At 43.1% G+C, this 12,424-nt stretch overlaps 1 protein-coding gene across 4 annotated transcripts in view; it reads right to left on the reverse strand.

Moving 5' to 3' along the window:
• Positions 1-12,424, reverse strand: part of Auts2 (activator of transcription and developmental regulator AUTS2) — an 834,018-nt gene that overhangs the window by 395,594 nt on the left and 426,000 nt on the right. For all 4 annotated transcript variants that reach the window (XM_042688154.1, XM_042688153.1, XM_042688152.1 and 1 more), the window contains one exon: positions 11,493-11,528. In XM_042688154.1, coding sequence (XP_042544088.1) covers positions 11,493-11,528 — 36 coding nt within the window. The remainder of the gene's footprint in view (positions 1-11,492; positions 11,529-12,424) is intronic.

Below are 12,424 nucleotides of genomic sequence, written 5' to 3' on the forward strand. Positions count from 1 at the left end.
CACATTTTGACATTCTGCATAGAGAATCTTTGTGTGTAGTCATCTGAGCTTGAAAGATGTTAGGTGCCATAGGTGAATGTTCTCTAAGCACACAAGAAAGAAAAAGACATGTGTCCTGTGGTGTAAAACACAAGGACACTGAATTGGTCACTATTTGTAGAACAGCTTTAGTACAATATATAAAGGAAATATGACAAACTACACATATCTGAAGTCTACAACTTGAGAAAGTTTGCTCTATGAAACATCAGAGGCCATCAACACACATGACACAGTAGATATATCTACTGCCTCCAGGAGTGAAGCAAGTCCCTAGTAATCACCTTCCCTGTCGGTCTCCCTCCCCCACCTCTCCAATCAACCTTGGTCTGCTGTGGGCCACTTGAGACCCACGGCCACTGATGAGCATGTGTGCAGACTGGATTCATTCCTCTTGCATTTTTTGACAAGCTTCTTTTCTTTAACATCCTTCTTTTGTGATCCCTCCATGTTATTGTGCATGCTGATAGTTTGCTCCTTTGTAGGGATGATTAGTAAGTTTATTGATTGAATGGTAAGAAACTGTTGATTCATTTAATTGATAGTGGATATGGAAATTTCTATTTTTAATATAAATAATGCTACCATGTACATGTTTAGTCTTTGTATAAGTGTGGACTTTGTTTACCTTTTGGCTAAAAACTGAGGAGTGGAATAGCAGTTAGATGATAAGGAAGACATATATGTTAAGCCACTGTCAAACTGTTTCCTTAGGTGAATATACTCTGTTCCTTCCCCACCAGCCTTGTAGAAGCTTTTAGTCCCTTGATGTCCTTCTCAACATTTGCTGTGCTCAATCATCCTCAGATTAGCCATTTTAGTAAGTCAATTTTATCTACAATGATATAAATTAGGTTCTGCCCAGTAGAGAATCAACTGAAGGCTTCCACTCTCAGACAAAACATTAGCCACTAAATGATGTCTAGATAATCACATTTTAACTACAATATGAGGAGAAAGAGGTGGATACAGTGGTCACCTACCTACCCTGGAGGGCACATTCCTGCCACAAACACATTTGTTACATGGTATCACTGTGCCCAAGTCTCAGTAGCCTTATCCAGGCTTTACTGAAATAGTAAAGAAGAGTTGCACACAAAGCCAAGTAAACAACCTTGAGCTGAAGCACTTGCAATCATACTAATTGGCAGACGACAACCCTAAATGAGTTTTAAAGCTCTGTAACAGGTGCTCAGAGATCAGCGAGGCCACCCCACATTACTCAGACACACATTTGTAATTTCTCACATTACAAAAACAAACTGGGTGGGAGTTGGAAATCGGAAGATGGGAGGAAAGCAAAAATACATAAAATATTCTACTGCTTCAAAAGAGTAAATGAACCAAGAATGAGTCTGTTGCTGAATGATGGGAACCAATAAAGTAAGTTAAAAATGTAATGCAGCTAGCTTGAAAACAGAAATAAAAACATTGAAAAGATTATCCATGGCATAAAAAAATACTGTGCATGTAGAATTGCCAGAGTTGAGAATACAAATGTCATTTGCCAAAGAGTAGTTTAATATAAATAACAACTCATTAGGAAATTTTCTCAAACAGAGGAAGGAACTAAACCATAAAAATTCTTCTAAGACGCCTTCTTCCTGCTTCTCTCAACTATGGAAAGCAGCCTGTCCAGACTGTGATGAAAATCTTTACCTAACTATGACACAGATACTAAGTGCCAGGAAAATGATCAAGCCAAAGAACAAGTCAGACGTAAATAAACCATCAACAGGAGTCTGGCACAGATTATCCTGTAGTCAAAAAAGAAGAAAAAATGCTGATAAAATTTCGCCAACAGACTGTGCTTATGATCATTTCAGGTTATATAGATGATATTTATGAGTTTAAGCTATTTAAGCCCACAAGAAAGCTGATTCTGCCAAGATTAATTGTTGAAATTGTTTCAAATCTAATTCTTCTAAGTTTGAACAAAAGTAGGGGTCTTAAGCAATAGTTTTGACAAGTAACAAATACCCCAGGAAAGGGGTACTTCAAAATAACACATGGAGCAAGGAAAAAAAATCTCAAAAGAAATGTAACAGTACTTGGCATAGGGTGCAGCAAATGCTGTCTAGTAGAGGGAGATGCATAGCACTGAATGCAAAGATCAGACAAGGAAGATCAGTGCTTCTACCATAGCAAGCTGCAGAAAGAACAAATTAAATCCAGAATATACAGAATAAGTTACACAACTTTGAGCAAAAATGAGTGAAACCGAGAACAGGCAATTAACAACAAATGTGACCACAGTCAACAGAGACAAACATGACAAGTCTTACTTTGTGGCCCACACCATGTACAATGACTTCAAATATGAACTTATTCCTCATGTACTTAAAATATAAATACAGACCACAATTTATAAGCAAATTGTCCAAGATTTAAATACAGATCGCAACTCAGAAAGGCATGTTGTTCAATTATCTAATTATTTCAACAATCGATCAAGGTTTGCATATTACATCAAATTATACCTCTTCTAAGTGTAAGCTCTCTCCTACTTTAAATAATGCTGCTTATTCACAGGTATTGGGAGTGATTAAAAGGTGCTTTTCACCAACACATCCACATCACAACTAAGTCTATAAAAAGTTTAATTTAACACTCTGAAGCAGTAGATTTCTACATTTTCCTACAGAGAATGTCCACTTAATTTCTGAAGCAATCAGACACTATGATGGCAAGAACAGAAAGGCAGACTGTGTTAGGTATGTCCATGATGACTCAAAATCCCTTTTCAAATGTATGAAGAAAACAGAGGAAGCATAACTGATCTAGGTTGAGATAAAAATCGCTGCTTAAGATAAATCCCCAGTAGTCTCAAGAGCCAACCAGCACATATTAAATCCATAAAGAGGAGGCATTCCACCAATGAGTAAAATAGAGTATTAGAATTCTGGTTGGCAAGAGGGAAAAACACAGCCCTGGGTGTTTTGGGCTGTGTGGAACCCTAGAGTCAGTGACATATCAGCTGACAGAATCTACTCAGGTCGGAATGATGGCCAAGAAAAGGGACAAGTGGTTAAGACTGTAAGTCCATTCGAATTTTCAGATCACATGATGTAAAGGTATCACTCCTAAGATGGTTCTGAGGAGGCTCCCTCTGATCGTGAAGTGTAGCTATTCACTGCTTGACTAAATACTGCTTCTTAGAATGTTCTAGTGTTACTGTTTCTTTCCCCCAGAAAAACCAGTTCTCATATTACTAAGCTAATTCTGAAGAAACTTAGGGAATTCTAAATATATCCTCTGCTCTGTGGCTGAAATGCTAACTAACCAAGATGGCCCCCACCTTTCTGGAAAGGTTTGTTTCCCACAAGGTGGTGGGAGACAGGGCCTCCCATAAGTAGTAAGGGGTGGATATCCTTATTATAAATGAAAGTAAAAGGAAGAGTTTATGGGAGTAATGAGAAAAAGCATGGCACATTGTCTTGGGCTTGGGGAAGTTTGGGGCTCTCAGCAATGCCACTGACTGCAATTCGGATTCATTCTAGCTGTATGTGGAGCAAGTAGTCAGGTATTGGTTTGCCTGATTTGTGGGATATGCTGAACACAGAGAATCTGAGTTCAGTAAGAGCCACCGCATTTTCAATGGCTGCTTACAATCAGTGGCCATGACACAGGACCACTCATCAGACAGCAGTGAAACCATCAGGCTCCAATGCCCTGCAACTCCACTCCTATCTTCAGTATGTGAGTCCTAAAGACAGTCATCACCTCTGACAACACTTCTGCTTGAACACAGCCAAGGCCTGCATGGGGAGTGATCTCTAGGGAGAACCAGTAAACACTGAAATGGTTCTTGCTTGTTCTTCCAGCCTGCCAATTAGACACCAAAGATTTCAGACCAGAGATTAAGTGTAGCACAAGGAAGGTCTCTTCAACATGACTATTAGTGAAACTAATTGCTTAAGGAAAACTGGAGATCATTCATTAGTCTACTAAGCAAATTAAGGTTTGTTAGCAGTGATTTATAACGCCATCCTCGGGTAAGTGCTGGTCTTTGCAAACACATGTGCGGAAGACCTGCCTGCCAGTTTATTAACTGTGCTCTACCTAAATGTCCTGTCGCCGGGGTGCTTTTGTTTAAAACGACATGCATTTTAAATGGATAAACATTTTTATAAGAGCAGAATGCATTTTAAATGTTTGACTTCTAAGTCAAGTGCTAAGACAAGTGAAGTATCTCCATGTCTGAGTCACCGATAACTCTCGTTTGCTACAGGAGCTGACTATGGAAAAGGGTGAAACGGGCCCACGGCATTTGGCTTGCATGCCTCCTCTGTAACAAGCCCCACTTGGCCTTTTCAAGCTCTTTTCAAATGATGCTCTTGGTGTTTCATAGGCTGTAAGTCTCTTATGCAATGGATCGGGACACATCTAATTTACAATTTCAGGGAAAGAATTTCGAGCAGTTAAGAAAAGGAATGAGTTCTTTGATCTGACAGATGCTGATTGATAGGCATTAACACTCCAGACCAGTTAATGTATCAAAACAGAGTCTGGGAGATGGGCGCGGGGCAGGCACCTCAGGAGCGCGCTCAGCTCATTGGGTCCATACCAAGCGACATACTACTACTGTACATGCACCTCAATGCCTTCAAGTAGGTCAGAAAAAGCACAAGGAAAATATTTATGCTCAGACTTTCCCGGCAGCAGCCCTCCTGAGGTCATGGACACACACTGTTAGAGCCTGGCCTCCATCATCTCCATGACTAGGGCACGGCTTCGTGTCTCAGTGCACTAACTCTAATAGTGCAAAGACAGAAGAGGAACCACTCTTGTCATTTGCTTGCATGTCCATTCCCAGTATGTAGGTAACTTCAAATGTACATGCAGAGTCCCACATTTTATATGACACTAAAATAAATTCCTACATACCTACACTCATTCTTGAACTGATTATCTTTCTACAATCAGATCCGCTCCTCCAGAAATTCCAGTTCCAACAGAGACTAGTGTGGTGCCTGGCCCTTGACTTCCCTCCTCCTCCAGCTCCTTTCTACCTGGTCTCCCATTCACCCAGCTCCTCTGCACCTCATCTCACACTTCCAGTGGTCAGGTAGCACCCGAAACGACCATCACCACAACAAACACCTGAGAAAATACCTCATGGAGGAAAGGTTTATTTGGCTCACATTTCCCAGTCACCTGACTCCTGATTTCTGAGCCTATGGCGACAAAACTTCATGGCTGGAGGAGGGTATATGGAGGTCCACTTCATGGTGGCCAGGAAGGAAAGAGACACAAAACAGACCTACAATGACCTACTTCTTCCACTGGGGCCCCACCTCCCACCTGCTGAGGTTTTTAGAACTTTCCCAAATAGTCCCAACAGCTGGGGGCCAAGCTTTCATTATACAAATCTTTCTGTTTATATCTCAATGACAGAACCAATTTACATTCTTTAAGAAACACGGGCAGTCTACCTCATCCTAGTCTGGTCTATTTACCAGTATACTTGTGACCTTCAGGCCTACTTCCTCCTGGTCTCAGTTTGTCACTGACTATGTCAGTGTACAATTGAAGCCTACAACTAACTGCCTGGCCCAGGATATCGCCCCAGTGTACTCTGCTTAAAAATCTTGAAGGACTAATCTGTTTGTCTTATATCACATTCCATTGTGTAGCCTTGACTTCGGGGCCAAACACAGACATATGTAACCTAATGTCTACTAGTAGATGTTTCAATACTACCTGTGGGCTAAATTTTCTATCAATGAGCAGTTCTATGCAACCATCAGCACCAAATCAGATCACCTAACATGTCCTTGGAGATACCTGGAGATCCTTATGGAATTTTAATTGGAATGGATATTTTCAAAAGTATTTTCATGATAATAGATTCTGGTCAGTAAATAAATGGGGAATAATAACTCACTTATCACAAGTACATTACTAATAAATACAAACATTAGTGTCTTATGTGAGGTGAAGTGCTTACAATGTGTATGGCACCTTCAATCCAAGAACTAGTAGATGGTAAGTGTGATGAGTTAACACTTGAACGTCAGCATCCCCAGGAAGTACCTGCAGGTGAGCAGACAGGATGACTTCTGCACAAGGGAGATCTGAGTCGAGGCCAAGTTGAGAGGCACTGGCACTTTGGAAACTACAGCCCATAGAGCTGCTATAAATAATATAAACAATGTGCCTCAGAGAGCTCCATTTCTCATGTGAGTACAACATCTCACAAGTATTTAAAGGCCCATAAAGGAAGGCCAGGGTGAGAATTGAGGCAAGACCACAGTTTGGAGAGAGTGGGCTACAGCTTTCACATCTACAGACAAGCTTTCTGTACACGATGAAAGATGAAAAGGCACAGGAGTGTGGTAAGAGAATAGTCTAGCCTGGGTTGTTGCTGGGCAGCACAGTACTCATCTAGCACAAGAAAGGCCTGGTTTTGATCTTCAGGGCCAAAAAATATAAAGAAGACAAGAATGTGTTACAATCAAAACAGCTTTCTAAAGAGACACATTCTTTTCACAGCTAACATCTAAATCTACTGAGTTGTAAAAAGCAGCAACTATGGTTAAACAGAGTATTATAAAGTAGTTTTAAGAGTTACACAAATGATAGCAAAGGTGTACTGTAAAACACTGATAAAGGCGCTAAGAGCCTTGCCTTTGTGCAAGTATAAGCTGGAGAGGCTGAGGTTAATATGTCACCACCTCACCTCAGTAGGTTCAGGAAAGCAGTACTTACACAACCCGTCTGAGGGTGTGATCTGAGAAACAACCAACACCACCTTTATTAGGTCATAAGAAGAGTTTTGAGTTTTGACTTTTTGGTTCTCGCACTGGGACTTGAACTCAGAACATTCCTTTCGTGTTCACCTTTCTTGGTACTCTACCACTTAAGCCACACTTCCAGTTTGGTATTTATGCTGGTTAACTGGAGGTGGGAGTCTCACAGGCCTTTCTGCCTATATACTATGATGTTCTCGATCTCAGCCTCTGGAGTATTTAGGATTACAGGCATGAGTCACCCACACTAGCTTCGTGTAAAAACTGGTAACTGAAGTATGCCCAATGCTAGCTGTGATCCAGCTAGAACACAGATTTCACCTAAGAGGATCCAGTGTAACCTGGAGAGAAATAGGATCCAGGTTACACAGGACTGCTGTCCTGAGACACACACACTTAACCTGCTCATCATTACCCAGAGCAGCAGGAGGACACATCGCCCTAGCCCGTCCTTCCAGTGACCTGCACACTGCTGGCCCTGACCCACCCCTCCAATGACCCACACACTGCTGGTCCAGCCCAGCCCTTCCAGTGACCAGCACACCAACAGCCCTGCACAGCCTCTCCTTGTCCTCCTACTCTGCTGACTTCAGATGTGTCAGAGGGCAGAACCCGTGTGCTCTAATCTCATAAAACCTAATTATTCTGATCATGCCTTCCCTAGCCACCAGCCCAGCCCTGAGAGCTGTTCAGCATCTTGGAGGCTGGAGGCTCTAAGGCACGAGAGGCAGGGCAGCAGAGGGAGCTGCACTCTGTCCCAGAGCATCATGATCATAGAGAACTGCCAAGATGAATGTTGTGTTTGCTTTGTGTCCACATAGTTGCTTCATATTTATATGAGTCAAAGCTGACCAAACACAGAATCCCCAGCTCCTGAGGAAGCCACAGGAAGACTGTGTGGAGAATGAGATGCTCTGAGAGGTATATATTATATGATCTAGTTCAGTATCACTAAGTTTTGGTAGTAACCCTCTGTCACCACAAAATGCACAGACCAAATTTGTTCCATCCCATGCTACGGAGTGAAAAGTGTAAGTCATAACCTACTATCTACTATATGCTTATCTGTGTTAAGTATCTTACCTTGCTCCACAGTCACAATTCTACTGGGTACCTACCTAACAAGGAAACTGAGGCAGCAAATCATCTGCCTAAGGTCACACAACTAGTCTTTTTTTTTGGGGGGGGGGTCCAGTCGTGGGGCCTGAACTCTGGGCCTGGGCGCTGTCCTTCAGCTCTTCAGCTCAAGGCTAGCGCTCTACCACTTGAGCCACAGCACCACTTCTGGCTTTTTTCTTTTTGCTTATGTGGTGCTGAGGAATCGAACCCAGGACCTCAGGCATGCAAGGCAAGCACTCTACCACTGAGCCACCTTCCCAGCCCCACACTACTAGTCTTAAAGGTCATTCTGTCCCTACATTCATGATGATACAATATTCATAATGAAACTTCAGATACATGTTTAAGAAGAGAATGCAGCCTAAAAATACTTAAACTGAAAGGAAAATGTGTTCACAAATGTCTTAAAAAAAGAAAATCCTATACACACTCCAACAAGTTTCAGTGTGTGTGCCAAAAAAGAAAAAAAAAGCAAATTGATTTCAACAAGTCTATAATTTCATTTATATTTAGAATATGAGCTGAGCTGGGCCTGAGTATGTAATGAATATATATGTGTATGTCTCTCTGTGTATATAACACCCATATTATTCCAAAATCTCCCCAAAATGTGGGAAGTTTGTTCCAACCCTTCTCTATTTTGTCTACGTTAAGAATGCTTTGCAATATGCTTGTATAAATACTGACTCTAGCTGCTGTTGTCATTTCTCAAGTCTTCTGCTTTTAAACCAACTGGAAAAGTGACAGACCTTAGCAGACATCTCTGGAACATAAAACCAAGGAGACAAAAACAAATAAAACCAGATCAAGTGCAAAGGCATCTCCAAACGTCTTCCTGAAACCCTCCAGCTCACAGAACGGATACAGAGAAAGATCTGGAAGGAAGTAGAGCACACTAGTGGCTCTGCCTCAGTGTGAGCGTGCAAGTGCACCATACATATGGGTTCTTCCATGCAGGGGTTCCTATGGGCACATGCTTTATCAGCACATGCTGTAAGCAGGTGTAAGCAACTTGGGTTGAACAGCACCTCTACAGAAGCATGGGAATGAAGCCAGGGAGGATTTTGCAATGCGTAGAGGTGCTGGGGTATGGGAGAGTGACACAAACACTTCCAGGTCACAGATTGACCCCAGGCTGAGCAACTTCACTTTCCTATAGCAGACACTCTCCGTCCCCTACCAGTAGTTCTGTGTCCACATTTCAGAGTTGCTGCAGGAGAGAAGGGCAGAGCTCTCGTTTCACTTACCTTTTGTGGAGTCCTCCTTACAGACTAAGGAAAGTCATACAACAGACTCAAATCATTCATCCTTTTTGCAATGCAAAAAGACTAGTAAAAGTTGTGTTCATCATTTCTACTTAGAAAGGTGAAACTCATCAGTGCCTTGGAACCTGAAATCAAGCATTAAAGTGCTGCCGCTACCATTGTATGGAGTGGAGATGAAGAGGGCTTCTTGACCAGCCAGGCAGCAACATCAAGGCTTTGCGTTTGATAACGAAACAATGGCATTATTGGAAACACATTTAAAGGAGGCGTGCTTTCTCCTGGCTGAGCATGGAACACACATCTGGTGTGCATCTTCTTCATGTAAGCTAATAACACAACAGGTTTTCATAGAAGCAAAAGTAAGCCAAAAAGCAACTTTACCAAAAGAAGAAGATTTTATAGTTATCCAATGTTGCCCAAGTGTATTTAGATTCTCTACTAAAGAGTCGCTGCTCCGAAGGATGTATTATTAGAGAATAAAAACACACTTCCCGAGGACCAGGGAGAAAAAAGCAAAATGAAGATTTCAGTTTCTAGAGATCATTTTAGTTTTTGAGAGAGATCACACAATAATAAGAATTACTAGAATGTCATCCAATGTTGTTGAGTAAGAAAGAAGTAAGGAAGGGGTGGGGCGGCACAGAGTTAAGTGTCTGAGATATAATAACTACACAGGTAAAGTAACACAGTGAAAGCCATTTGTGCAATTAATATACACTCAAGAAAATGACTGACTGTCTAATGGGCTTTGGGGGGTAGCAGCGGGGGATGGGACAGCTCTGAAAGAGGATGAATGAGCATGCCTGGGGGCTGCTATACACATGGTATGCACATATGAGAACAGAACAAATGAACCCTGCTGAAAATGTTTTAAGAAGAAAGGGGGGATGGTGGATCCGAGCTGCAAATCTGCTCAGGGATGGACACATCACAACGAAACTCCCTTGTACAATCAATATATACTACAAATAGGAAATGCTAGAATGTTCAAAGTTGAAATGATCAAGGCTAAGGTAGCAGTTCTGGCCTTGTCTCTGCTAAAGCAAGCAGAGAGGAGGTTTAGCTTTTGGATAGAGAACAGACACCAACAATCTCCAGATTTCATTCCAGCATCTCAACCCACATGCAGCCTGGTGTGAAGAGATGGCAGATGGAACTGCGTCTGTTCATACACTGTTGAAGCAAGAGGTGGAATGTTCTGGAAGCATGAATATTCAGCCAGTTTAGCAGGAGCCAGCCTAAGCGTTCTAACTGTATTAGGCAGGCCCCACTCATCCTTCTCCCTTTTTCCTTACATTAGATATGAAGACCAAAACAATCTACATCTAGAAAAGTCCACTTCTGCCAAGCTGGGGGACACTCTTCAATGAAAGAATGCCATTATCCGCGCTCTCAGTGGAAATGTATTGAGAGATGTATGAGCATAGGGTCAGAGCAGCCAGCATGTTGGGAAAAGACAAAGGCAGCTAAACAGAATCAGGAATTGTAGTCCACTTTAGCTTTAGGTTTTCACTTTTGTTCTCAGGATATGCTAAGCATCCATTACAGTATTGGAAACACAGATTGGGGTTTTATGTTGGCACCACGATTACACTTTTATTTTGGCATGTTTTCCTGTGGCATAAATAGTACTCTTCTTTTGCAATCTTGAAAAGGATTACTAAATCCAAAAGGGTAATTTTGGTAAAAAAAAATAAAAATAAAAGGTAACAAAATGACAATTTCTGTCTATGAATGAAGAATAGTGAAGAATAGTACAGTAATCCCCAAAACATCTTCCCATCTGCACCCTCCCCTCTCCCAAGAGGCAAAGAATAAGGTCCAGAAATAAAATAAAATGCCTATACTTGCAAAATGCCTATACTTGCTGAGAGAAAGGGCTGATGCTAGCTGGGAGAAAGCCCAAGAGGTCACCTCTGCAGAATGTGCAGGGAAGCAGCAGCACAGTACATCTGAGGACCCATCTCCTGAACCGGGCCTCCCCACACACTCTCCACCCCTTGTTCTCCTGGCAATGTTCATGAATGCCCTTATGCAGCCTGGGGGACATGAGAACCAGGCTTCTCGTGCCCTCACATGGCCGGGCATAGGACCAAGGCCCCATGCTGGGCCCCAGGCAGGCCTGCCAGGCTCAGGATCCCCAGGCCCAGCGGGTAGGACCTGCTCAGAACACAGCACGTCTCCGGGAAAGGGTGGAAATGGCGTGCTCCTCAGGACGGAGGCCTGCTTAGACGCTGTGCACATCTAATGAGCACTCATTAGGGAAGTGAATCAATGCCAAGGCAAGGCGCATATGTGGTAGTGGAGATGGACTTACGAAGTAGCCTGTCCCCAAGCTGGAAGGAGCCGAGCTCTGTAATAAAGCACACAGACAAAGTGGAAAATCAGCAGCAGTTTTTTTTAACACGTTCCAACCCACACAGCTCATTACCAGCCCTTGCCAGCTTCTCATCACTACCTCCCTTCCCCAGCCAGGCAGGGCTGCCCCTTGTCATCTGCCACCGACACAGACACCGTGCGGCTTAATTTTCCCCTTTACATCTCTCAACAACTCCGAAATGCTAACGTGCTATTTACTGAATTCCAAGCTTCCGTGGTGGACGTAATTGCCAATTTATTTGACAGGCAGCTGGGTAATGAATTAATGATGGCATTTCGCCCTGCACTGAGACTAAACAGACATGCATCAGCCTGCCTCCCTGACTTGCTGACATTCAATGCCCTGGTCTCCAGCTACTCAGCTTTGTGGCCACAAAGGGGCAGGCAAGAGGAAAAGCCTAGACTGGCTTGCAAATAAAAAGCCCAGTGGGCTTGGATGACTTTTCCCGGGATGACCTACTTGCCAACGCCTCCCCATGGGCCCCCGTCAGCACACACTCAGAGCTTCTAAAAAATGAGACATTTTGTAAACACAATTAGACTAAAACAGAAGGAGCGCGCAGGCAAGGGAAGCAGCGGAAAGCTGGTCCCAAGAAGGGCCAATTCAGGCCGCCATGGCACTGACACCCGGTGCGGTGCGTGGAGAGATCAGGCACCATGCCATGAATGCAGAGGAGCATGGGGGATTGCTGATGTGGGCAAGAAGCCCGATGAGTGCAGTGCTCTGCACCATGGCTACTCACCCTCCCTCTCCTGGAAGCTCTCCTTAGAGTTTGCTTACTCTTAGCAACATTTTGTGATGAAGAGAAGCAAGAAGTAAGTGGGAGGAGGGAACAGGGCCAGGTCTCAGCCAGGCATGGGTGCACCAGC

Source organism: Dipodomys spectabilis, unplaced genomic scaffold (assembly GCF_019054845.1).
Source record: "Dipodomys spectabilis isolate Male_0828 unplaced genomic scaffold, ASM1905484v1 ptg000112l, whole genome shotgun sequence".
Classification (NCBI taxonomy): domain Eukaryota; kingdom Metazoa; phylum Chordata; class Mammalia; order Rodentia; family Heteromyidae; genus Dipodomys; species Dipodomys spectabilis.